Genomic DNA, 26,066 nt, shown 5'->3' with positions numbered 1-26,066 from the left:
AACACGTTATCATTCTAATGTCGTCTGGACTGCCAACCAGCAAGATAGAGCCATATGAGAGAGTCAGAGCATAAGGAGGATCATGATTTAGAGAAAGTTTCAGAGATTTGTCTGCTGATGCTTCCCCCTGTGGAGTAATGTGACAGGTTTCACACAGCAGCAGATGGGAGAGGAGATGAGAGCATGAGAGGAAAGGAGAGGAGAGGAACACATTACCACCATACATCAGTCTAATGGGAGGCTGGCCAGAGGTATTACACAGCCCTGAGTAAACCTGATATGATACAAACAAGCAGCCGATCAATCCAACTGCCATTGTTATACCATCAAGGTAAATACCCAGCCTTCTTCTCTAGGAAGAAATGAATGATCTCTATGTTTCTGTGAAGCTATTAAAGAGGAAATTGGCAGACAAAGCCGAGTTGTTAAGCTGTATGCAAAGTAGACGGGGGCTCGTTTTCCAGTTTGAATGAAAAATAAAATCACAGCAGGAGGGGATAGCGAGATCTAACTGGTGGTAAATGTTGGCCTCCTGGTGTGTGTGCAGATTGCATACTGATTGTAGTAGAGGAAGGGAGGGGATGGAGGGAGGAGTTGTTATTGAAAGTCTTGGAGTTGATTCCCCCTGGCATGGGGGAGTGTTACTGACAGTCAGAAGGTGTCAGTAACACTCAAAAATGCTGTTTGTCACACCCTGATCGGTTTTACCTGTCTTTGTGCTTGTCTCCAACCCCCTCCAGGTGTCGCCCATCTTCCCCTGAGCATTTATACCTGTGTTCTCTGTCTGTTGCCAGTTCGTCTTGTCTTGTCAGGTTTTACCAGCGTGCTTTCCCGTTTTCCCGTTTCTGAAGTGTTTGTTTCCTAGTTTTCCCGGTTCTGACCATTCTGCCTGCCCTGATCCCGAGCCTGCCTGCCGTCCTGTACCTGCCTGACTCTAACCTGATTACGAACCTCTGCCTGTCCTCGACCTGCCCTTTAAAATAAATGATTGAGAACTGCACTTTCCGCCTCCTGTGTCTGCATCTGGGTCATATCCTGAGTCGTGATAGTACGAACTGGCCATAACTGACCCAGCAGACTCAGACCAGCTCTACAATGCTGTCTCCCAGCAAGGAGCCACCATTGGAAGACACGAGGAGTTATTGCAATGCCTTATGGAGGGACTCCATACCCTGGCAGAACGCCATGACCTGCGTTCGATACATTGCTGGAGCAATTCCGCCGATTCCCTACAAGGCAGCAAGCCACACCAGTAAATCCCCAAACTCTCAGCAACCGCACCACCAGCGGCACTTCTTCCTAGCGTACCACAGTGTCCCGAGAACCGCGCCTACCTCCCCCGGAGTGCTACGCTGGAGATTCTGGAACCTGCTGGGCCTTTCTCTCCCAGTTCTCCCTCATCTTCGAGCTACAGCCTTCGTCGTTCCTCTCGGACAGCTCGAGGATAGGGTTCCACATAACGCTGATGTTCGGAAGGGCACTGGACTGGGCAACGGGCGGTGTAGGAGCAACAGTCCGCCGTCTGCCTCAGTCTGGAGGAGTTTGTGGCGGAAGTACAGAAGGTGTACGATTCTCCGTTGTCCGGGAGAGAGGGTGCTTGTAAACTGCTCCAGCTACATCAAGACTCCCGTAGTGTGGCAGACTACGCAGTGGAGTTTCGTTGGCGGCTGACAGTGGCAGCTGACAGGGCCTGGAACCCGGAAGCATTATTCAACATGTTCCTTCACGGATTATCGGAGGTGATCAAAGATGAGTTCACAGCCCGGGAGCTGCCCATGGACCTCGACTCCCTCATAGCCTTGACTATCTGGATTGATAGGCGGCTACGAGAACGTAGGAGGGAGAGAGAATCTGTTCCCTGTCGCCCTCGCTCACCCTCGATTCCCACCTCGCCTCAGAGGAATCCTGGAAACACCCAAAGTAATTTACGAGAGAATCCAATGTCACCTGAGTGCTCACAGGAATCGCCGAGGGCGGCTACTGGGAAGGGCTCGATTGTCTCCAGATGAACGTTTATGCAGACTGAACACCAGGAGCTGTCTGTATTGCGGGACAACAGGACATTATATTTCCACCTGTCCATTAAAAAGACCAGGCTCATCAGTAAGTACGAGTACTCTGGTGAGCCGTACGGGGATTTTCCAATCTCCCATTACTCGCACCCATCTCCATGCCACCCTGTTGTGGGGTGACCGGGCAAAATCACTCCAGGTGCTCATTGACTCTGGGGCCGATAAAAGCTTTATTGATGCTACCTTGGTGTCGGAGCTGGGCATCTCCACTCAACCCCTCTCCATTCCCATGGACGTCAGAGGGCTGGATGGGCGCTCTATTGGTAGAGTCACCCGCACTACGATTCTGAACAACATATGACTATCAGGAAATCACACAGTGCATAGAGTTCCTGCTCATAGAATCTCCCCATGTACCCGTGGTTTTGGGATATTCATGGCTCCAGAAGCACAATCCCCTGATTGACCTGGCTACTGGTTCTATCGTGGGTTGGAGCCCGTTCTGCCATGCTCATTGTCTTAAGTCGGACCAGCCTGCCCCAGGATGTCTACCTGTAGGCTTGAGAGAAGCCTCGGATCTCTCCGCCATTCCAGCGGAGTACCTGGACCTCCGGGAACTCTTCAACAAGGCCCACGCTACGTCTCTTCCTCCGCATCGACACTATGACAGCGCCATTGACCTTATCCCGGGCGACTTTACTCCCTGTCGGGTCCAGAGACCAAGGCTATGGAGTACATTGAGAACTCTCTCACTGCAGGGAGTATTCATCCATTGGCCGGCGCAGGGGTCTTCTTTGAGTAGAAAACAGCCTTTAACACGGCTAGTGGATACTATGAGTACTTAGTTATACCATTCGGACTGACCAACACCCACCCGGTGTTCCAGGCCCTGGTCAACGATATGGCCACAAGAAAGTATGTGTTTAACAATGTTTTAATATAAGAGCTGATGTTTGCCCTGTCCACTCCGGGTTTGTGGCCTTTATTAGGTATTTTTTTAACTAGTCGAGTCAGTTAAGAACAAATTCTTATTTCAAATGACGGCCTATCAAAAGAAAAAAGGGGGACGGTGGCTGGGATTAAAAATATTTTTTTAAATAAAAACATAGGACAAAATACACATCACGATAAGAGAGACACCACAACACTACATAAAGAGAGACCTAAGACAACAACATAGCATGGCAGCAACATATGAAAACATAGCATGGTAGCAACACAACATGGCAGCAGCACAACATGGTAGCAGAAAGATTTAGGGAGTCCCATTGCTTTAACACTTTGTCAGGTGGTTTAAGCATGTCCCAGTTTAGGTCACCTAGCAGAACAAATTCAGACTTAGTGTAAGGGGCCAGGAGAGAGCTTAGGGCATTTAGGGTACAGGCCGGTGCTGATGGTGGCCGATAGCACCCAGTAACAGTCAACAAAGAGTTATTTGAAAGTTTAATGTGTAAAACCAGCAAATTTAATTGTTTGGGGACAGACTTGGTCGAGACAACTGAAGGTGTTCCTTGGTAAAGATTGCCACCACCACCTTTGGAAGATCTGTCTTGCCGAAAAAGGTTATAACCAGAAAGGTTAACATCAGTATTCAAAACACTCTTTCTTAACCATGTTTCAGTAATGACCAACACATCTGGATTGGAGCTGTGAAGCTACACTTTCAATTGATCAATTTTAGGTAATAAGCAGAAAACCCAGGCTTTTACGAGAGTGAAGTGAAGCAGATATCAGGGCACAAGTCAGAATTGGGTCTAGCAGTGACATACCTCAATTTGCAGTGCCACTTGGAGGTAGTTGTCACAGCAAACATCTGGGGAGGGGGGCAAGGGGAGACCCCAGCCGGTGCCACCTCCCTTTCACTGCGCTATGTGCGCGGGGGTTGCACACATTAAGAATAAACCCAGGGAAAAAACGTTATCATGGAGGTGATCATGCCCACCAGTCATAGGTACCGGTGACACCGCACCTTGTAACCCAGCTAGAAAAGGGACAAACAGCTCTGAAAAACAGACCCCATCTGTGATAACAGACAGGGCCATTCGTAATTAAATCTAATTCCCAGGAACAAGACGCGTTGAGCAGGAGACAGACATCTCATCTTGGAGTTCATATGAACCACAGAGACTGTGTGTGGGATAAAAGCATGATTGCCAATCACCTACCGAGTCCATAACATATATCACTAAGTACCTCATAGGGACCAGAGGGAGGACCCAGCAATGAATCCCAGTAATAAGACACCTATGGAAAGGGGTACCCCCTTGTGGTTAGCGAGCACCTGGGGAGCATGTTGTGCTTCCGTGATACTGTATAGCCCACCATAGCCTGGCCCTTTTATAAGCACAGACAGAGGCACTGTTGTCACAGTATGCTAGCCGACGTCCAACATGCAGCTTATCAGTCTTGCTACCTGGCATTTACCCCGCAGGCTAGCACTAGCCGCAGTACAGTCAACTAGAATAACCAATTGACTGAACGCTTCATATGCTAAATGAGAGAGTTACACAAACCCATGAAATCATCAGTGGCAGAACGCTAGCTAACTGGCCTTAACGAGTTAGCTATACAGCGCTGTTTAACTAGCCTGATCCCGTCCACATAAGAGACAATCATCGACCAAGTCTGGGAAGAGAGGTAAACGGCGCTTGACTGAGGCAGGGCACAGACGGCAGGGCACAGGCGGAAGGGAGCGCCCACCGACCTGGCCAACCTCTCCCGTCAAGTCGCCTCCCTTAGCCAGCGACAGAGTGCACAGCAACCAGGTTGAGCCAGGGCAACTTTTGTATGCCTCAGCCCGACAAGACACTTGATCCGACCAAATTCAAACTCACGAAACCGGTTATCGAGCTTTAACACACAACATCCAGAAGGATGAGCATGCACTCCTTAAGTGGGATAGTTAAGTTGGAGCAAAGCCTGACAGATTTAGTGTAAATTGTTTTTTAATGCGTGAAATTGTTCCGCTCAAGGTGAAGAACACTGAAGGAATGAGTGCTTTGGCCTTGTCAGATGTGATTCTAATGTTCTTCAGTAGAGAACGCTAGCGCAAACTCCCCATAGCTGTGTTGTAACGAGTTGACCGACTGACAGGGAACCACAGAGTGTTTTATATCCTCATGAAGGGATGTAGTCTAAAGTTATAGAGCGTCTTTTACTGTATTACTAACCATAGCCCAAATAAGACGGCCCTCCCATACCGCTCTTAGCTGCAGCAAACAAACAAACAAACAAACAACACACAAACAGCCAAACACACACACTATGCCTACTCACTATGCGGCTGAGTCATTGAGCTGGTATTCTCTGGAGCGTGTGAAGCAGCTCTGCACCCCGCTGTCGGACCACAGGCGACGGATCACTTTGGACAGGTCATCGGGCAGGATGCCCTGCTCCTCAGCAGCAGCCGACAGGGCAAAGAGCTGGCGGGCGTCATCCTGCAGGGGTGGGAGCGGACAGGAGAGGGACATTATGGCCAGAGCTAGGAGGCTGCAGGTCAGACATACCACAGACATCACAGAGAGTGAGGGCTTATGTTTAGATCTCAGGAGGGAGAACCCACATTATCAACAAGCAAACACATCTGCTGGGATGAGGCAAGATCTGATCATAAATAGTTAAAGGGTCTCCCTAGCCACAAGACACAATGATTGAGTGACTCAGATTAAGCTAATATATATTGGTGTGTTTTGACAGGTGGCCAATGGCCCAAGGTCAATTGTGCCACAGTTTAAATACGTAGCTTTATATATTGTTATGTCATCACTGGGGACCTGTCATAACCAGAGGCCAGGCAATCTCCACTGTGTGTATGGCTAATATGGGAGGTATATTAGTGTCTGGCTGATAAATAATCCACTGTTGTAATAAAGGTGTGACAGTGGCAGCTAGTGGCAGGCAGGAGATAGATATATTTCCTCTGGGTGTTTCTCCCACTACCTTCTGTCCTGTAAATAGACAGGAATTAATGGGATGATGGTGATGATGACAACAGAAGTCTGTCGCCAATGTGAAGGGGTCAAAGTCACGACATTAAATAGTTCAGAGTTATGGCCACACATATCTCTCCTATTGTCCAGCTAATGAGTGAGAGGGCTAGCAAGTCAGTAAGCTCTGTACCCACCCAGCTACCGTGGAATCCCTACCTAGTCAGGCATTCATCTCTCTATAGTGAGATGAACACCTGTCTAGGCTCAGAGAGCCAGCCACCTCCATAACCATAGACTCAGCAGAACAGACTGATGAACACCTCCACATACTGTACACTGTACATCTCTCCAACCACATACACATACAGTATGCAAATCTGCTGTGTCACCTGTGTTTCCATACTAGCAAATTAGCTAAACTCAAAGTGGATAATCAATCAATTTGATGGTGAAGTGGACCAAAATTGCCATAAATATACAGTTCAATGTAAGACTGGGAGTGAAGCAATGTTATTACACTAAACTAAAACTGAAACTAAACTGAAAACTGAATAGTTTTTTCATGATTAGTTAACTGAAATAAAATAATGAACAGACTTGTTTGAAAAACTAAAACTATACTGAAACTCAGCGGCGTGGAACTAGTTTTACACGGAGTTACATTATTTTCCGGAGAGTCCCGAGTTGATTATCCCTTTTATACCAAGGCTATAATTGAAAACATTTCCGCAAGAAATGTAGAAATGTGTTCAACATCCACTGAAGTAGCTAGCAAGTTTACCAAATGAACCAAATTGAACCAAATTGAACAATGCCAATAATGTTTTCAATTCGCCTTTGGCTTTCAAAAGCAGCTCAAACATAGAACATGTAAGAATGAACTTCATAGTCATTGAATAATACTGTACATTATAGGGAATCATAAAACTGGTTGTTTGGATCCTGGATGCTGATTGGACAAGCAGCGTTCCAAGCCGTGCTGTATTGGCGGTCACAGGCATAGCATGCCTGCTAACAGTTCCATCTGAAAATTATCACTGCGCCCCCATAACAATATCATGGTCATGTCCGAATCATCTCTTGTATTTATCTAAACTCGCACATTTTTCCCTTTGCTTCCAGTCTAGCATTTCGTTTGGTACAGCGGAAAAAGGGGGGTTCAAATATGGAACACCAGCAAAAAAAGCCTCTATTTACATGTTTCTTATGAGTGCATTTCACACTACTTTTGGATTACAATTGATTGTTTGTGTTATCACAAATCAACTGCATTATTCTTAAAAAACACTTCAACCAGTAAAATGGCTCTTTGGCTAGCTTTTGTTACAGCCTATATCAATGAGCGTTAGCATTATAGCTAACAACTGCTGCATCCCAAATAGTTATTTTGCAAAGATCACATCTAAATATAATCTTAGCGAATATTCAGGCAAGAATCAAAATGTCATTGTACGCATATGAGAACCCCAAAAAGTTATTTTGTAATAAAACGTAAATCTAGGCAATGTTGAATGGGCACAGATGGCGATGGCTTTCTTACTGCTGCAAAAGAGTTGCACGCATCTGTGCATTACGTCTGTGTGTCGTGTACTGGAAAAGGGTCTATACATAGAGAGTGAACAGTGCCCAGACGAGACGAGACAACTTTTTCTGAGCTAGGCGAAATCACACCGTCATTATCATGGACATATCCAAGTAATGCCTAATGAAAAAAAGCTCACCAAACAACATTGCAGCTACAGCGTACTGCCATTCCAGGTTCAATGACTGAATTAACTGACGTTTTTTAGCTAGCTAGCAAATGTGAAGAACGTTATCGAGCCTGCAAAGCAACCATTTTGTTGGGAACGGTTGACCACTCCTTTTGCATAGCTATGCAACTATGCAAAAATAATTAACGACTGGGTCTGTAGCAACATGACTAAAATAACTAACAACCAGATTTTTGTCCGGACTATATCTTTTGGTGGAAGAATGAAATTGTATTCATGTTCTTATCAAAATAACACTAATGAAAATATGTATCGTAAATCATTGTTATTTTAATATGTTGGTAACAGTTTTATAAAAGCAATAAGGCATGCGAGGCAGTGCTGGGGCTCCCGAGTGTCGCAGCGGTCTAAGGCACTGCATCTCAGTGCTAGAGGCGTCACTACAGACCCAGATTCGATTTGAGGCTGTATCACAACCGGCCGTGATTGGGAGTCCCATAGGGTGGTGCACAATTGTCCCAGCATGGTTAGGGTTTGGCCAGGGTAGGCCGTCATTGTAACTGACTTGCCTAATTAAATAAAGGTTAAATACAATTTTAATAAATAAAAGTATCATGAATACAGTCACAGGTAAATTGCCGAACAGGCCGAACAACGGCATTTACTTCAGACTGTCACGTTCTGACCATAGTTCTTTTGTCTTTTCGTTGTTTTAGTGTTGGTCAGGACGTGAGCTGAGTGGGCATTCTATGTTGTGTGTCTAGTTTTCCTGTTTCTGTGTTTGGCCTGATATGGTTCCCAATCAGAGGCAGGTGTTAGTCGTTTGTCTCTGATTGGGAGCCATATTTAGGTACCCTGTTTTGTGTTGGGTTTTGTGGGTGGTTGTCTTCTGTCTTTGTGTCTATGCACCAGATAGGACTGTTTTGGTTTTTCACATTTATTGTTTTGTAGTGTTCACGTTTTTGTCATTATTAAAACATGATAAACACTAACCACGCTGCGCTTTGGTCTGATCCCTGCTACATCTCCTCTTCAGACGAAGAGGAAGAAATCTGCCGTTACACAGACTGTATTCACGATGCAGCACTGCCTCTTGTGTCTTATTGTTTAAATAATTGACGCTATAGAATGCCCTTTAATCCAAACAAAAACAAGTATTCAACATGCCATGGAATAAAATAAACTATCATGAATTACTCTATGTTCAGTGATTTGTTTTTTGTTTTTGGGGGGGGCAAAATCGAATGGGGTTTTCCAGCTTTTTTTCTAATGGAGTGTTCAAGCTTCTGAATCTAGCACGTCACATTGAGATTGACTTTATACTTTAAAGGTGGACTCAGCGAGATGATTTTGCCACGAGCAGCACCACAGATATTGGGAGCGTTTGAGTGGTAAGGCTAAAGCAACCGACAGTAGACTAAAGTCGAGGAGTGAAGTCGGGAGAGGTGCATCTGTGACACCCGAAAGTGGCAAGAAGTGACATCCTCAAAAACACCAAAACTATACAACACATTCATGGCTACTACCCTTCCACGCATAGGCTACTTTATGTCCCTAACACTAAAACTGAAAATAAATCATATAAAAACGTATTAGAAATGTTTCAATAAAACCTAAACTAAATTAAACTAGTAAAGTCGATCTGAAAACAAACTGAAACTAAACTGAATTTCAAATCAAATCTTAAAACGAATAGAAATAAAAATGAATATAAAAACACAAAACTACAGTTTAATAGCCTCGGAGTGCAGTTCACAGATGATTTTTGGCCTGTATTTTGGGCATCTTTCTCTGATATGAAATGGCAAAGCAAATGAAATGAAATAACACAGCATATGGAGGCAAGATTTCCTCTCTGGGCACTGGGCTTAGGATGACTCACTGAGCCAATTCTGGGCACAAGTATGTGTGTGTGTGTGTGTGTGTGCACACAAGTGTGTGTGTGTCCATGCACTGTTCTCTGTGTGTTCTTGTGCATCACTGTCTATACGTAAATGTTGTCTGTTGTCTGAATGTACTGTATGAGATCATGTTTGTGGCAGCCGGTGCACTAATTGCCTGCATAGGAGACAGAGTAAGTATCATTAGGTCCAACGACACACTGTATGAAGGATGGTCTGAAAACACAGAGGAGCGTACCCATCCATCCTCCCTTAAAAACCAAGGCAGCCTTTCTAGTCATCCCTGTTAGACCCTCCCCTCAGGCCATGTGAAGACTAGAGTACAGTTATAAAGCACGTCCACGCATCCTACAGCTACAGACTCAAGACTGAAGCCCTCTAATATATACGGTCATACACTGGAGCTTGCTCTCTTTGAGAAACACACTGACAGTTTGTTCACAGGCTGAGCCCTCTGCATGGTAGCACTGGACTGCATTTGCTCTTACTGCTGACTCATTGGGTGTGACAGGTGAGACCTCCGAAGCTGTGTGTGAGTGTGTGTGTGTGTGTGTATGGGTCTGTAAATAAGAAGAAAGACTTGAAGATGGGTTGGGAATTAAGTTTCCTTATCAGCCTGAGGTAGTCATCGTTTGATGTTGATGAACAGCAAACTCCCCAAGTTTCCAGATACATCGATGAAGTAAAAAAAGATCAAACTGAAGCAAACTACTTCTATCCAGCATTGTCTGGGCTGCATGATGCATTTGCAGGTAGCAGCATCAGGGTCGTTCCACGAAATGAGGGCCTTCTGCATCCCTTTGATATTTTACGCCAGCCGACCCTTGGCATTGCGCATGGTGATCTTAGGCTTGTGCGTGGCTGCTCGGCCATGGAAACCCATTTCATGAAGCTCCAGATTAACAGTTTTTGTGCTGACGTTGCTTCCAGAAGCAGTTTGGAACTCGGTAATGAGTGTTACTCCTAGACGTTTCCACTTCACAATAACAGCACTTACAGTTGCCCGGGGCAGCAGGGCAGAAATTTGAGAAACTTACTTGTTGGAAAGGTGGCATCCTATGATAGTGGCTTGTTGAAAGTCACTGAGCTCTTCAGTACGGGCCATTCTACTTTCAATGTCTGTCTATGGAGATTGCATGGTTGTGTGCTCAATTGTATACACTTGTCAGCAACGGGTGTGGCTGAAATAGCCAAATCCACTAACATGAATTGGTGGCCACATACTTTTGGCCATGTAGTGTATAACCAATTCCTCCTTTGGCCGCCTCTCCTTCCAGTTCTCTGCTGCCAATGACTGGAACGAACCACAAAAATCTCTGAAACTGGAAACACTTATCTCCCTCACTAGCTTTTAAGCACCAGCTGTCAGAGCAGCTCACAGATTACTGCACCAGTACATAGCCCATCTATAATTTAGCCCAAACAACTACCTCTTCCCCTACTGTATTTATTTATTTATTCATTTTGCTCCTTTGCACCCCATTAGTTCTATTTCTACTTTGCACATTCTTCCACTGCAAATCTACCATTCCAGTGTTTTATTTGCTATATTGTATTTACTTCGCCACCATGGCATTTTTTGCCTTTACCTCCCTTATCTCATCTCATTTGCTCACATTGTATATAGACTTATTTTCTACTGTATTTCTGACTGTATGTTTGTTTTACTCCATGTGTAACTCTGTGACCTCAGAGTTACACTGTGTCGAACTGCTTTGCTTTATCTTGGCCAGGTTGCAAATGTAAATGAGAACTTGTTCTCAACTTGCCTACCTGGTTAAATAAAGGTGAAATAGAAATATAAAAATATAAATAAATACAAATTTCATCATTTTGACCTCGTCCCTCTGTGCAACCTCTGTGACTTCTGGGAAGATTTTAACCCACTTAATCCCAACATTTTCACCATCATTGTAAAGCCCTAGTTATTTTGTTGCTTTGACAAAGTCATTTCTAAAGATTATCATTTATTTAATGTGATTAGTGATTCATTTCATTAAAGTAAAAAGAACAACATGTCCCTATTTTTTTAGGTCAACCCTGTTACGTGAACTGAACTCTAGTTTTAATACGGTGAAACTGTTCCTTTTTAAATATTTTTTTCAAAAAAAAAGATGAACATCTAATAGTCAAATCCTAAAATGTAAAAGCAGGTGAACTGGTTCTACTCTTATAGGCAATTTTCTGCTGTTTTGTGGTGGAAAACTGAGCGGGTCGAGCATAACACTGTTACCCATTGATAGAAAAGCTAGAAATGTTTTAACAAATAACCCATTTTTGCAACAAACAAACTTCCGTTCCCCCAGTCACAAGGGGATTTATAGATGATTTAAGATGAAGTCGTCAACCCTGTTACAGTCAACCCTGTTACAGTCAACCCTGTTACAGTCAACCCTGTTACAGTCAACCCTGTTACTTTATTTAGCACTTAATAGGCATTATATTTTTTTTTTTTTTTTTTTTACACGATTCAAAAGGCAACTAATTGGTGGAAGAACCCAGAAGCAGCATTGTTTTTTGAGGTGCACAGTGTCTACACACTGCTAAGGAAATCTGCTCGTGAAATGTGTCCTGCCAGCAGTTTTAAATAAACCCCTTCCAATAAACAGCTCAGCCCGAGTGCCACCTTTTCCTTTTTCAGCACACTTCACGTTTCTTCATTATCAAACCTGCATGGCCCTCATGGAGGCAGGAAAATCCACTCACAGCCTCAAACTCCTCTCTCCCAATCACTCTCTAAACCTCCTCACTCTCTCTCCATAGCAAAGAAATAGAATGGGTTTCAAATCAACACTGCTGCTCTTATCGACCAAATATTCTAAATTCCAATGTTCAACATTGCTTTGGTTGATTTAGCATTTTATTAGTTAGAATTTCCTTGACAATGAACAACTATTAATGGATGTCTTGTGCATCGTGCAAACACACACACACACACACACACACACACACACACACACACACACACACACACACACACACACACACACACACACACACACACACACACACACACACACACACACACACACACACACACACACACACACACACACACAGTGCTCAGGGAGATGGAGGGAGAGAGTGAGAGTGAGGAGGTTTAGAGAGTGATTGGGAGAGAGGAGTTTGAGGCTGTAAGTGGATTTTCCTGCCTCCATGAGGGCCATGCAGGCTTGATAAACAGTACCAGTCAAAAGTTTGGGCACACTTACTCGTTCAATTTTCTTTATTTTTACTATTTTCTACATTGTAGAATAATAGTGAAGACCTCAAAACTATGAAATAACACATATGTCATCATGTAGTAACCAACAAAGTGTTAAGCAAATCAAAATGTATTTTAGATTCTTCAAAGTAGCCACCCTTTGCCTTGATGACAGCTTTGCACACTCTTGGCATTCTCTCAACCAACTTCACCTGGAATGCGTTTTCAACAAGGAGTTCCCACATATGCTGAGCACTTGTTGGCTGCTTTTCCTTCACTCTGCGGTCCAACTCATCCTAAACCACCTCAATTAGGTTGAGGTCGGGTGATTGTGGAGGCCAGGTCATCTGATCCAGCACTCCATCACTCTCCTTCTTGGTCAAATAGCCCTTACAAAGCCTGGAGGTGTGTTGGGTCATTGTCCTGTTGAAAAACAAATGATAGTCCCACTATGGGCAATCCAGATGAGATGCGCATCGCTGCAGAATGCTGTGGTAGCCATGTTGGTTGAGTGTGCCTTGAATTCTAAATAAATCACAGACAGTGTCACCAGAAAAGCACCCCCACACATCACACCTCCTCCTCCATGCTTCACGGTGGGAACCACACATGCTGAGATCATCCATTCACCTATTCTGCGTCTCACAAAGACACGGCGGTTGGAACCAAAAATCTCCAATTTGGACTCATCAGACCAAAGGACATATTTCCACCGGTCTAACATCCATTGCTCATGTTTATTGGCCCAAGCAAGTCTCTTCTTATTATTGGTGTCCTTTACTAGTGGTTTCTTTGCAGCAATTCGACCACGTAGGCCTGATTCACAGTCTCCTCTGAACAGTTGATGTTGAGATGTGTCTGTTACTTGAACTCTGTGAAGCATTTATTTGGGCTGCAATCTGAGGTGCAGTTAACTCTAATGAAGTTATCCTCTGCAGCAGAGGTAACTCTGGGTCTGACTTTCCTTTGGCGTACCTCATGAGAAACAGTTTCATCATAGCGTTTGATGCTTTTTGCGACTGCACTTGAAGAGGTTCATGAAAGCTTCCGGATTGACTGACCTTCATGTCTTAAAGTAATGATGGACTGTCGTTTCTCTTTGCTTAGCTGTCATCCAGGCAAAGGTTGGCTACTTTGAAGAATCTCAAATATAAAATAAATGTTGATTTGTTTAACACTTTCTTGGTGATTCCATATGTGTTATTTCATAGTTTTGTATTATTATTCAACAATGTAGTAAAAATTGAGAAAAACCCTTGAATGAGTAGGTGTGTTCAAACTTTTGACTGGTACTGTACATTTGAATATGATGATATCACAATTGAAAAGAGTGACTTTACTTAAGTAAAGTTGAGGGCCGGAAAACCGTGCCAATATATCCTCCAAACACCGGCTTTGACGGAATTATCACTTTTATACAACGGGTTAGCAACATTTTCAAATAATGATTGACATATTTGCATAAAAACGTTATTTTATGAATTTATTCATACTATTTCATCCTCCCACATGATATAGTCCCGACACAAACAGTTGCTAACTTTTTTTGTTCTGTATCAATGGACGTTCGTTCTAAATGTTCAATTGCCATACTGGCTGGCAACCTTCTTATTCCTTGCTTGCTACTGTAGCTAGCCAACTATGGCTAACCTTTCAGGCACGTCAAACAGTGCAGCCAGAATAACAGTAAAGAAGCTGCGTTTGCGTTTGTTTAAGATGTTTTCTAGTGACATTTATTTGGATACATCCATAACAATGAGCTAATGATGCACAATTTGGCCTGGCATAGAAAATGTGCTGTCTCGTCAGGACAATGTTGTTCAGAGGAACTAGCCAACAACACAGCTAAAATAATCACTTCAAACTGAAGCTGGAAAGACTGCAAACTAGCTGCATTTGGTAAAAAAAAAAAATAACATAGATAAATAACACACTTATTTATCTATCTATATCTTTATATATCTGGGATCTATACAGGATACAGCTCCTGTGGAATCAACTCAGTCACCTGGGGAAATGTTCTCATGGAAAGTTGCAAGGCCTTCGTGTGCTAATTAATGGGGGGCCAGACTGAAGGGTGGAATATGTCAATGGTTGCATGATGGTACACACAATTTCCTATTGGCTGTTCGTTTCAAACTATGTTAGTACATGAAATGGCTCCTTGGATCGAGCATGGGATTATGGATGACAGTGACTAAACCTGTCTTTAAGGCCCAGGACATGGTAACTCAAGAGCTCTAGTGGATGTGTAGAGGCAAAGCTGGACATCTTCTCTAATTATCTGACTGCAGAAACAGAGGAGCATGAAAAACATGCCCAAATGTGTGTTTGTGTGTGGGTCTTACCTCTCTGGCGGCTTCTGTGTAGTCAATCTTGAGATTGCCCATGGCCTTGATGATAGCCATGATGGACTGGATGGTGTTGCTGTAGACCACAGCTATGTACTGCTTACACTCATCTTCTGAGTAGCCATCTTCATGGATGATCCTGATCGGGAAGGAAAACAAACCTGAGCATTCTTCTGATGGACACCTACACCACCCGATGTCACAGGAAGGCCATAAAGATCATCAAGGACAACAACCACCCGAGCCACTGCCTGTTCACCCCGCTATCATCCAGAAGGCGAGGTCAGTACAGGTGCATCAAAGCAGGGACCGAGAGACTGAAAAACAGCTTCTATCTCAAGGCCATCAGACTGTTAAATAGCCACCACTAACATTTAGTGGCCGCTGCCAACATACTGACTCAACTCCAGCCACTTTAATAATGGGAATTGATGGAAATGATGTAAAAATGTATCACCAGCCACTTTAAACAATGTCACTTAATATAATGTTTACATACCCTACATTACTCATCTCATATGTATATGTATATACTGTACTCTATATCATCTACTGCATCTTGCCATCTTTATGTAATACATGTATCACTAGCCACTTTAAACTATGCCACTTTATGTTTACATACCCTACATTACTCATCTCATATGTATAGACTGTACTCTATACCATCTACTGCATCTTGCCTATGCCGTTCTGTACCATCACTCATTCATATATATTTATGTACATATTCTTTATCCCTTTACACTTGTGTGTATAAGGTAGTAGTTGTGGAATTGTTAGATTACTTGTTGGTTATTACTGCATTGTCGGAACTAGAAGCACAAGAATTTCGCTACACTCGCATTAACATCTGCTAACCATGTGTATGTGACAAATAAAATTTGATTTGGATTTGATTTGATGTCACTCAAGTCAGGAACAGTGTTGGGGATAATGTGTTACGTTGACAATGACATCAGTGATGCTGACAGTGTGGCGTATTGACAACTCTTTAGGTGCTAACAGGAACGTTCATGTTCATCTGTTCTGTTGTGTCGTCAGCACATGTTAAGGGTGAGCACTGATGCTTTTGTAGCCGGTCCAACTCAAGGTGTCATAAAACATTTTTTTTATAATGCACCCCCCCAACATTAACAATAGTTTCCCATGACCCGCCCCTTGTACTGTAAAACATATTTAACACCCTCTCCCCTGATAGAATTAACTCAAAATAATGTTTACGAGGACAAATAATAATAACTTTAGCAACCCTGTGTTTATAAATGTTGATATTGACTTTGTCACTTCAGTATGCTTTTGTGGCACAGTCGATCCCACGCAGGGCTACGGGCCAGAAGTTTGATGGTTCGCCGACCACCATAGACAAACTCACTCATCCTGCCTGTTTCATTTCACTACGACCAATGATCAGCTAGTGGGAAATCTGATATTCTACATTTTGATGCCATATTTATAATTATATAGAATATATGCAACACATTTTCCACCAACAGGTTTCTCTGCCAATGCACCACATAACCAATTAACAAAGCATACTGACATAGGCACTTCATTATCATGTTCAACACCGCAATAATAGACAAAAATGCTGGTTGGAGGATTCCGGATATCCTCCTTATTCCATCTTGGTTCCCATGAACCGAATAAAAAATACAAGTTAAATGGGTTTGCATCGCATTTTCAACTCTAGGACTACTGATGGTTTTGTCACAATTTGTTTTACATATACACTTGAAGTCGAAAGTTTACATACACTTAGGTTGGAGTCATTAAAACTCGTTTTTCAACCACTCCACAAATTTCTTGTTAACAAACTATAGTTTTGGAAAGTCGGTTAGGACATCTACTTTGTGCATGACACAAGTAATTTTTCCAACAATTGTTTACAGAACTGAAAAAGCATGTGCGAGCACGGAGGCCTACAAACCTGACTCAGTTACACCAGCTCTGTCAGGTGGAATGGGCCAAAATGCACCCGACTTATTGTGGGAAGTTTGTGGAAGGCTACCCGAAACATTTGACCCAAGTTAAACAATTTAAAGGCAATGCTACCAAATACTAATTGAGTGTATGTAAACTTCTGACCCACTGGGAATGTGATGAAATAAATAAAAGCTGAAATAAATCATTCTCTCTTCTATTATTCTGACATTTCACATTCTTAAAATAAAGTGGTGATCTTAACTGACCAAAGACAGGGAATTTTTACTAGGATTAAATGTCAGGAATTGTGAAAAACTGCGTTTAAATGTACTTGGCTAAGGTGTACGTAAACTTCTGACTTCAACTGTATATACAGTATATATATATAAAAATATATATATAACAAATCATAAATGCAACATGTAAAGTGTTTGTCTCTTGTTTCATGAGCTGAAATAAAAGAACACAGAAAGTTTCCATACGCACAAAAAGCGTATTTCTCTCAAATGTTGTGCACAAATGTGTTCACATCCATGTTAGTGAGCAATTCTCCTTAGCCAAGATAATCCATCCACCTGACAAGTGTGGCATTTTAAGACGCTGATAAAACAGCATGATCATTAAACAGGTGCACCTTGTGCTGGGGACAGAAAAAGCCACTCTAAACTGTGCAGTTTTGTCACACAACACAATGCCACAGATGTCTCAAGTTTTGAGGGAGCATGCAATTGGCATGCTGACTGCAGGAATGTCTACCAAAGCTGTTGCCACAGAATTGTTAATTTCTCTACCATTAACCACCTCCAACGTTGTTTTAGAGAATTTAGCAGTACGTTCAACCGGCCTTCGACCACGTGTATGGTATCGTGTGGGTGAGCGGTTTGCTGATGTCAACATTGTGAAGTGAGTGCCCGATGGTGGCAGTGGTATGGTATGGGCAGGCAAAAGCTACGGACAACGAACACAATTGCATTTTATTGATGGCATTTTATTTAATGTATCTGTGATCAACAGATACATATCTGTATTGCATATCTGTATTCCCAGTCATGTGAAATCAATATTATTAGCGCCTAAATTTCTGATTTCCTCATTTCTGATTTCCTCATTATGAACTTCAGCTCAGTAAAATCAATGAAATTGTTGCACGTTGCGTTTATATTTTTGTTCAGTGTGTGTATATATACAGTCCATTCTGAAAGTATTCAGTTCCCTTGACTTCTCCCACATTTTGTTACAGCCTTATTCTAAAATGGATGAAATCGTTTTTTCCCCCCTCATAAATCTACACACGATACCCCATAATAAAGCAAAAACAGGTTTGTACAGATTTTATCAAATGTATTAAAAATAAGAAACTGAAATATCACATTTACATAAGTATTTTGACCCTTTACTCAGTACTTTGTTGAAGCACCTTTGGCAGTGATTACTGCCTTGAGTCTTCTTGGGTATGACACTAAAAGCGTGGCACACCTGGATTTGGGGAGTTTCTCGCATTCTTCTCTGCAGATCCTCCCAAGCTCTGTCAGGTTGGATGGGGAGCGTTGCTGCACAGCTATTTTCAGGTCTCTCTAGAGATGTTTGATCGGGTTCAAGTCTTGGCTCTGGATGGGCCACTCAAGGACATTCTGAGACTTGTCCCGAAGCCACTCCTGCATTGTCTTGGCTGTGTGCTTAGGGTCGTTGTCTTGTTGGAAGGTGAGCCTTCGCCCCAGTCTGAAGTCCTGAGTGCTCTGGAACAGGTTTTAATCAAGGATCTCTCTGTACTTTTCTCCGTTAATCTTTCCCTCGATCCTGACTAGTCTCCCAGTCCCTGTCACTGAAAAACATCTCCACAGCAAGATGCTGCCACCACCACGGTTCACCGTAGGGATGGTGCCAGGTTTCCTCCAGATGTGGAGCTTGGCATTCAGGCCAAAGATTTCAATCTTGGTTTCCAGAGAATCTTGTTTCTCATGTTCTTAGAGTCCTTTAGGTGCCTTTTTGGCAAACTGCAGCGAGCTGTCGTGTCTTTAACTGAGGAATGGCTTCCGTCTGGCCGCTCTACCATAAAGGGCTGGTTGGTAGAGCGCTGCAGAGATGGTTGTCCTTCTGGAAGGTTCTCCCATCTCCACAGAGGAACTCTGGAGCTCTGTCAGAGTGACACTCGAGTTCATGGTCACCTCCTTGACCAAGGCCCTTCTCCCCCGATTGCTCAGTTTGGCAAGACAGCCAGCTCTAGGAAGAGTCTTGGTGGTTCAAAACTTCTTCCATTTAGGAATGATGGAGGCCATTGTGTTCTTGGGGACCTTCAGTGCCGTAGAAATGTTTTAGTACCCTGCCCCAGATCTGTGCCGCGGCACAATTCTGTCTCAGAGCTCTACAGACAATTCCTTCAACCTCATGGCTTGTTTTTGCTCTGACATGCACTATCAACTGTGGGACCTTATATAGACAGGTGTGTGCCTTTCCAAATCATGTCCAATCAATTGAATTTGCCACATGTTGAGTCATATCAAGTTGTAGAAACATCTCAAGGATGATCAGTGGAAATGTGATTCACCAGAGCTCAACTTCGAGTCTCATAGTAAAGGGTCTGAATACGTATGTAAATAAGGTATGTCAGTTTTTTATTTTTATAAATTTGCCCACATTTATAAAAACCTGTTGTCACTTTGTCATTATTGGTTATTCTGTGTAGATTGATGCACAACATGTTTAATTTAATACATTTTAGAATAAGTGTAACGTAACAAAATGTGGAAAAAATCAAGGGGTGTGAATACTTTCCGAATGCACTGTATATCCACCAGCGTTATATATACACTGCTCAAAAAAAATAAAAGGAACACTTAAACAACACAATGTAACTCCAAGTCAGTCACACTTCTGTGAAATCAAACTGTCCACTTAGGAAGCAACACTGATTGACAATAAATTTCACATGCTGTTGTGCAAATGGAACAGACAACAGGTGGAAATTAAAGGCAATTAGCAAGACACCCCCAATAAAGGAGTGGTTCTGTAGGTGGTGACCACAGACCACTTCTCAGTTCCTATTCTTCCTGGCTGATGTTTTGGTCACTTTTGAATGCTGGCGGTGCTTTCACTCTAGTGGTAGCATGAGAGTGGCTCAGGTAGGGGCTCAGGTAGTGCAGCTCATCCAGGATGGCACATCAATGCGAGCTGTGGCAAGAAGGTTTGCTGTGTCTGTCAGCGTAGTGTCCAGAGCATGGAGGCGCTACCAGGAGACAGGCCAGTACATCAGGTGATGTGGAGGAGGCTGTAGGAGGGCAACAACCCAGCAGCAGGACCGCTACCTCCGCCTTTGTGCAAGGAGGTGCACTGCCAGAGCCCTGCAAAATGACCTCCAGCAGGCCACAAATGTGCATGTGTCTGCTCAAACGGTCAGAAACAGACTCCATGAAGGTGGTATGAGGGCCCGACGTCCACAGGTGGGGGTTGTGCTTACAGCCCAACACCGTGCAGGACGTTTGGCATTTGCCAGAGAACACCAAGATTGGCAAATTCGCCACTGGCGCCCTGTGCTCTTCACAGATGAAAGCAGGTTCACACTGAGCACATGTGACAGACGTGACAGAGTCTGGAGACACCGTGGAGAACGTTCTGCTGCCTGCAACATCCTCCAGCATGACCGGTTTGGTGGTGGGTCAGTCATAGTGTGGGGTGGCATTTCTTTGGAGGGCCGCACCTCCATGTGCTTGCCAGAGGTAGCCTGACTGCCATTAGGTAACGAGATGAGATCCTCAGACCCCTTGTGAGACCATATGCTGGTGCGGTTGGCCCTGGGTTCCTCCTTATGCAAGACAATGATAGACCTCATGTGGCTGGAGTGTGTCAGCAGTTCCTGCAAGAGGAAGGCATTGATGCTATGGACTGGCCCGCCCGTTCCCCAGACCTGAATCCAATTGAGCACATCTGGGACATCATGTCTCGCTCCATCCACCAACGCCATGTTGCACCACAGACTGTCCAGGAGTTGGCGGATGCTTTAGCCCAGGTCTGGGAGGAGATCCCTCAGGAGACCATCCGCCACCTCATCAGGAGCATGCCCAGGCGTTGTAGGGAGGTCATACAGGCACGTGGAGGCCACACACACTACTGAGCCTCATTTTGACTTGTTTTAAGGACATTACATCAAAGTTGGATCAGCCAGTAGTGTGGTTTTCCACTTTAATTTTGAGTGTGACTCCAAATCCAGACCTCCTTGGGTTGATAAATTTGATTTCCATTGATAATTTTTGTGTGATTTTGTTGTCAGCACATTCAACTATGTAAAGAAAAAAGTATTTAATAAGAATATTTCATTCATTCAGATCTAGGATGTGTTATTTTAGTGTTCCCTTTATTTTTTTGAGCAGTGTATATAAGATATATATATATATATATATATATATAGATAGATAGATAATGTATTGTCATAAATCATTTAATTGTAAAGGTTAATAAGGCTGGTGGAACCCTTCATAGAGGGTTCTAGGTAGAACTATATACAGGGGTTCTATGAAGATGTCTACATACAGGGTTTTTGGTAGAACCCTCTGCAAAGGGTTCCATATGGTGACAAACCGAAAAACCCTACAGTACATGGTTCCACATGGCACCTTTTCTTTCTAAGAGTGGTATAGTAAAAGGTAGCACACGGAGAAGCGTAGTGCATAAGGGAAGTACCAAAACACCTTGATAAAGGGGAGGCGCATGCAAGCAGATGGGGAAATTTGACTAGTAGATATATAGTAAAACCTGCAAATAGCGAACGTAAACCAGGGTAAAATGTACTACCGTCCCCGCTGCCCAATAAAAACACAACCCTCCCCAGAGAGAAATTTTTTATAATTTGGATCACCCCTATCCTCCATTAAATTACACTCTGTCCCTTTGAACAGCAAAATTATTATAGATGCGCACACGCCGTTGCATGTGCGCAGGGTAACCTTTTTGTCTTCCATCAAAACCAATACAGGTGGTTGGTGGACAAAACAAAGCTTTGGATGTCATTAGTCACGTGCTTCTGATGAAGTGATACACACTGTCGGCACACTGCTTCGACGTAAACTGCTTAACGATTTTGAAGCGTGCCTCAGAGCCAGTAACAAACGTAACATGACTAAGGATAGTCACCACTTTCTTATATTTAAATAATAATGTTATACATTTTCTATACAAATATCTAATAGGCAAAAATATTGACAGAACTAAAATTTGCAGTGTACAAACTTGAACAGGAATGGCATTTACTCTCATGCGTGGACAAAAATAACTATCTGAAAGCCACACCCCCAATAGGCCACACCAAACATGTTAATTTAACCATCAGTTGGATTTGTATCCACTTTCATGCTGGGTTGATGCAGTAGCTGATTTAAAAAAAAATAGTATGGGGGTCTCTTTCAGGTAGTTATTTTTGGCCACCTGTGAGAGCAAATCTTATTCCTGTTCATTATGTTAATAATACCCTGAACAGATGACATTTACTATCACCAGTGACAAAAAATTATTATCTGAAAGCCACATCCCTACTAAGCCACGCCTCCAGTCTTCTAATATGTCCCAGTTGGGACATAACTCAATAACCCAACTAAGTGACCCAACTGGCTGGGTCAAAATAACCCATGTGTGTTCTGTCCAATATTCACCCAGTGCTGGGTAGTTTTTAAAAAATGTTGGAGTGCAAGGTGCTACATTTAGTTGCTAAGAGTTTGGATATTCAATAAATGACAATAATGTTTAGTAGCATATTAGCTCTTTTACTCTGCAGTCCTGTGCAAACCTCCTCTGTGTGTAATACATATTGTCTCCCCTGTGTGTTGGTATCTGATCCACTTCTCAGCTTGTCATGCACAAGGGAACGCTCTGCATGTTAAGTGTGTGTGTGTGTGTGTGTGTGTGTGTGTGTGTGTGTGTGTGTGTGTGTGTGTGTGTGTGTGTGTGTGTGTGTGTGTGTGTGTGTGTGTGTGTGTGTGTGTGTGTGTGTGTGTGTGTGTGTGTGTGTGATGCTAGCGTCCAGACTTCATCAGAATGCAGGAGGCAGTGCAGAGCACCAGGACAACCGCACATGAATCCCAACGCAATATATCACCTCATAGGAAAAGTACAGGGATTTAACCCAGTTAGTTACCTATGAATTATTGTATAAAGCAACCATTTTTACAGCATTTTACTGGTCTCCCTGGCCTCCTTTTATGTTGATACATGATCTCTGTGGTAAGAGACGGAGCAAATGCTTAAAGAGCTGAGACGGCTTGTGTGTTATGAGTGTGTGTCTGTCTCCCAGGTACTGCTTTTCCTATGTGGCCGTGTTACAGTAATAACCTGGGCTTAGAGCTACAGTCTGTACTCTACTCTACACTCATGAAAAATGTAGTCATTGCCTGGCTAGCACACAGGAATGTGAATAATTAAACCATTTGGGGGGGTGTGTGTGTGTGTGTGTGTGTGTGTGTGTGTGTGTGTGTGTGTGTGTGTGTGTGTGTGTGTGTGTGTGTGTGTGTGTGTGTGTGTGTGTGTGTGTGTGTGTGTGTGTGTGTGTGTGTCAGGCAAAGACATACACATGTTTTGTATCCGTCATTGGTGAACGTGTCCCTGTAATTGAGTGTCGGCTTGATCAGTCATTACAGTAACCACAGAACTAGAGGTCGACCGATTAATCGACAAGGGAATTAGGGACGATTTCAAGTTTTGAAAACAATCGGTAATTGGCCTTTTTGGATGCCGATTATGGCCGATTACATTGCAATACACGAGGAAACTGCGTGGCAGGCTGAGCACCTGTTACGCGAGTGCAGCGTCAAAAGGACCTTGTGGCTACAAGGAGCCAAGGTTAGTTGCAAGCTAGCATTAAACTTATCTTATAAAAAAACAATCAATCTTCACATAATCACTAGTTAACTGATGATATTACGAGGTTATCTAAGCTTGCCCTCGTTGCATATAATCAATGCGGTGCCTAGGAATTTATCATTGAATCACAGCCTACTTCAACTTCGCCAAACGGGTGATGATTTAACAAAAGCGCATTCGCGAAAAAAGCACAATCGCTGCACAAATGTACCTAACCATAAACATCAACGCCTTTCTTAAAATCAATACACAGAAGTATATATTTTTAAACCTCCATATTTAGTTAAAATAAATTAATGTTAGCAGGCAATATTAACTATGGAAATTGTGTCACTTCTCTTGCGTTCTGTGCAAGCAGAGTCAGGCTATATGCAGCAGTTTGGGCCGCCTGGCTCGTTGCGAACTGTGTGAAGACCATTTCTTCCTGACAAAGACCGTAATTAATTTGCCAGAATTTTACAAAATTATGACATAACATTGAAGGTTGCGCAATGTAACAGCAATATTTAGACTTAGGGTTGCCACCCGTTTGATTAAATACGAAACGGTTCCGTATTTCACTAAAATAATAAATGTTTTGTTTTCGAAATGATAGTTTCCTGATTTGACCATATTAATGAACCAATGCTCGTATTTCTGTGCTTATTATGTTATAATTAAGTTTATGATATGATACTTGATAGAGAAGTCTGACTGAGCGGTGGTAGGCAGCAGCAGACTCGTAAGCATTCATTCAAACAGCACTTTCCTGCGTTTGCCAGCAGCTCTTAGCAATGCTTGAAGCACAGCGCTGTTTATGACTTCAAGCCTATCAACTCCCGAGATTAGGCTGGCAATAATAAAGTGACTATAAGAACATCCAATAGTCAAAGGTATATGAAATACAAATGGTATAGAGAGATGGTCGACGCGTCATAATTCATATAATAACTACAACCTAAAACTTCTTAACTGGGAATGTTGAACCCCCAGCTTTCATATGTTCTCATGTTCTGATCAAGGAACTTAAACGTTAGCTTTTTTACATGACACATATTGCACTTTTACTTTCTTCTCCAACACTGTTTTTGCATTATTTAAACCAAATTGAACATTTTTCATTATTTATTTGCGGCTAAATTGATTTTATTGATGGATTAAATTAAGTTAAAATAAGTGTTCATTGTTCATTCAGTATTGTTGTAACTGTCATTATATTGTCAAATATATATATAAAAATCGGCTGATTTAATCGGTATAGGCTTTTTTGGGTCCTCCAATAATCGGTATCTGCGTTGAAAAATCATAATCGGTCGACCTCTAGCTAGAACATTTGGTGCACTGAGACTCATGCTTTCAGTAGCCAAAGACAATTATGGGCAGGAAGATGTGAGGAAGCCAGCCCAACAACCACAGCCAGGGAGACAAGAGGATTTGCCCTCCATGTATCTACCTTAAAAACAAAGTAATATGCCTATGTTCAACATGCCTGATTCTCTGCCAGGACTGCATCAGCAATGTATCAGTAGTACTGTAGATCAATCCCACAAGGAGTGAGGACGACTGGCTCACTAGGACGGATGAAACCAAAGGAGGATAGAGTGCATAATCTATTAATATTAAGTAGGTCATCATGTGTCCTTATCAGTTAGAGAAACTGTTGATTAAAGATGTCTGTAACTCACTTCATCTGCTTGACAATGGTGCTCTTCCCCGACTCCCCTGCACCTGTAGGAGGAACAGGAAACACACAGGTTAGAGTTGCATCTGCATCACACTATTATCTCTATGCAGACTGTGTGTGTGTGCGTGCGTTTGTGTGTGTGGTCTTGCATAGGGCCGTGGCGGTCACTGAATTTCGGCAGCCGGTGATTGTCAAGCAAATAACTGTCGGTCTCACGGTAATTGACCGTTAATTAACATTAGTGGGATTCCCCTCTTTTTAGTAGAGGCCATCACTCTGTTTTCTCGCCCAATTGCATAGCCTATAGAAATGTTGTGCAAACATGAGCTCATGGGCTCTCACGAAGTGTTTGATTCGATTCTCGATTACATCCATGTCAGAGTGATTAGATGAACAATAGAGTGCTGAGTACCAGACAGTTAGCAAGTTTAGATGGATACTAATGACCAACAGCATCAGAGTTGGGAGAAACCTAATTACTGTTATTAAACAGTCACGTGGAATTTGAATGCCTTCATGACTCG

General features: G+C 42.9%; 1 protein-coding gene across 1 annotated transcript in view; it reads right to left on the bottom strand.

Moving 5' to 3' along the window:
• LOC129814933 (guanine nucleotide-binding protein G(i) subunit alpha-2) overlaps positions 1-26,066 on the bottom strand; it is a 140,302-nt gene that overhangs the window by 15,298 nt on the left and 98,938 nt on the right. The window contains exons 2-4 of the mRNA XM_055868094.1: positions 25,544-25,586; positions 15,108-15,249; positions 5,289-5,449 (exon numbers count right to left, since the gene is read on the bottom strand). Coding sequence (XP_055724069.1) covers positions 5,289-5,449; positions 15,108-15,249; positions 25,544-25,586 — 346 coding nt within the window. The remainder of the gene's footprint in view (positions 1-5,288; positions 5,450-15,107; positions 15,250-25,543; positions 25,587-26,066) is intronic.

This window comes from Salvelinus fontinalis, chromosome 18 (genome assembly GCF_029448725.1).
Source record: "Salvelinus fontinalis isolate EN_2023a chromosome 18, ASM2944872v1, whole genome shotgun sequence".
Classification (NCBI taxonomy): Eukaryota; Metazoa; Chordata; class Actinopteri; order Salmoniformes; family Salmonidae; genus Salvelinus; species Salvelinus fontinalis.
Note: the sequence above shows the minus strand (reverse complement) of the source record. Positions and strands in the feature narration are given on the sequence as shown.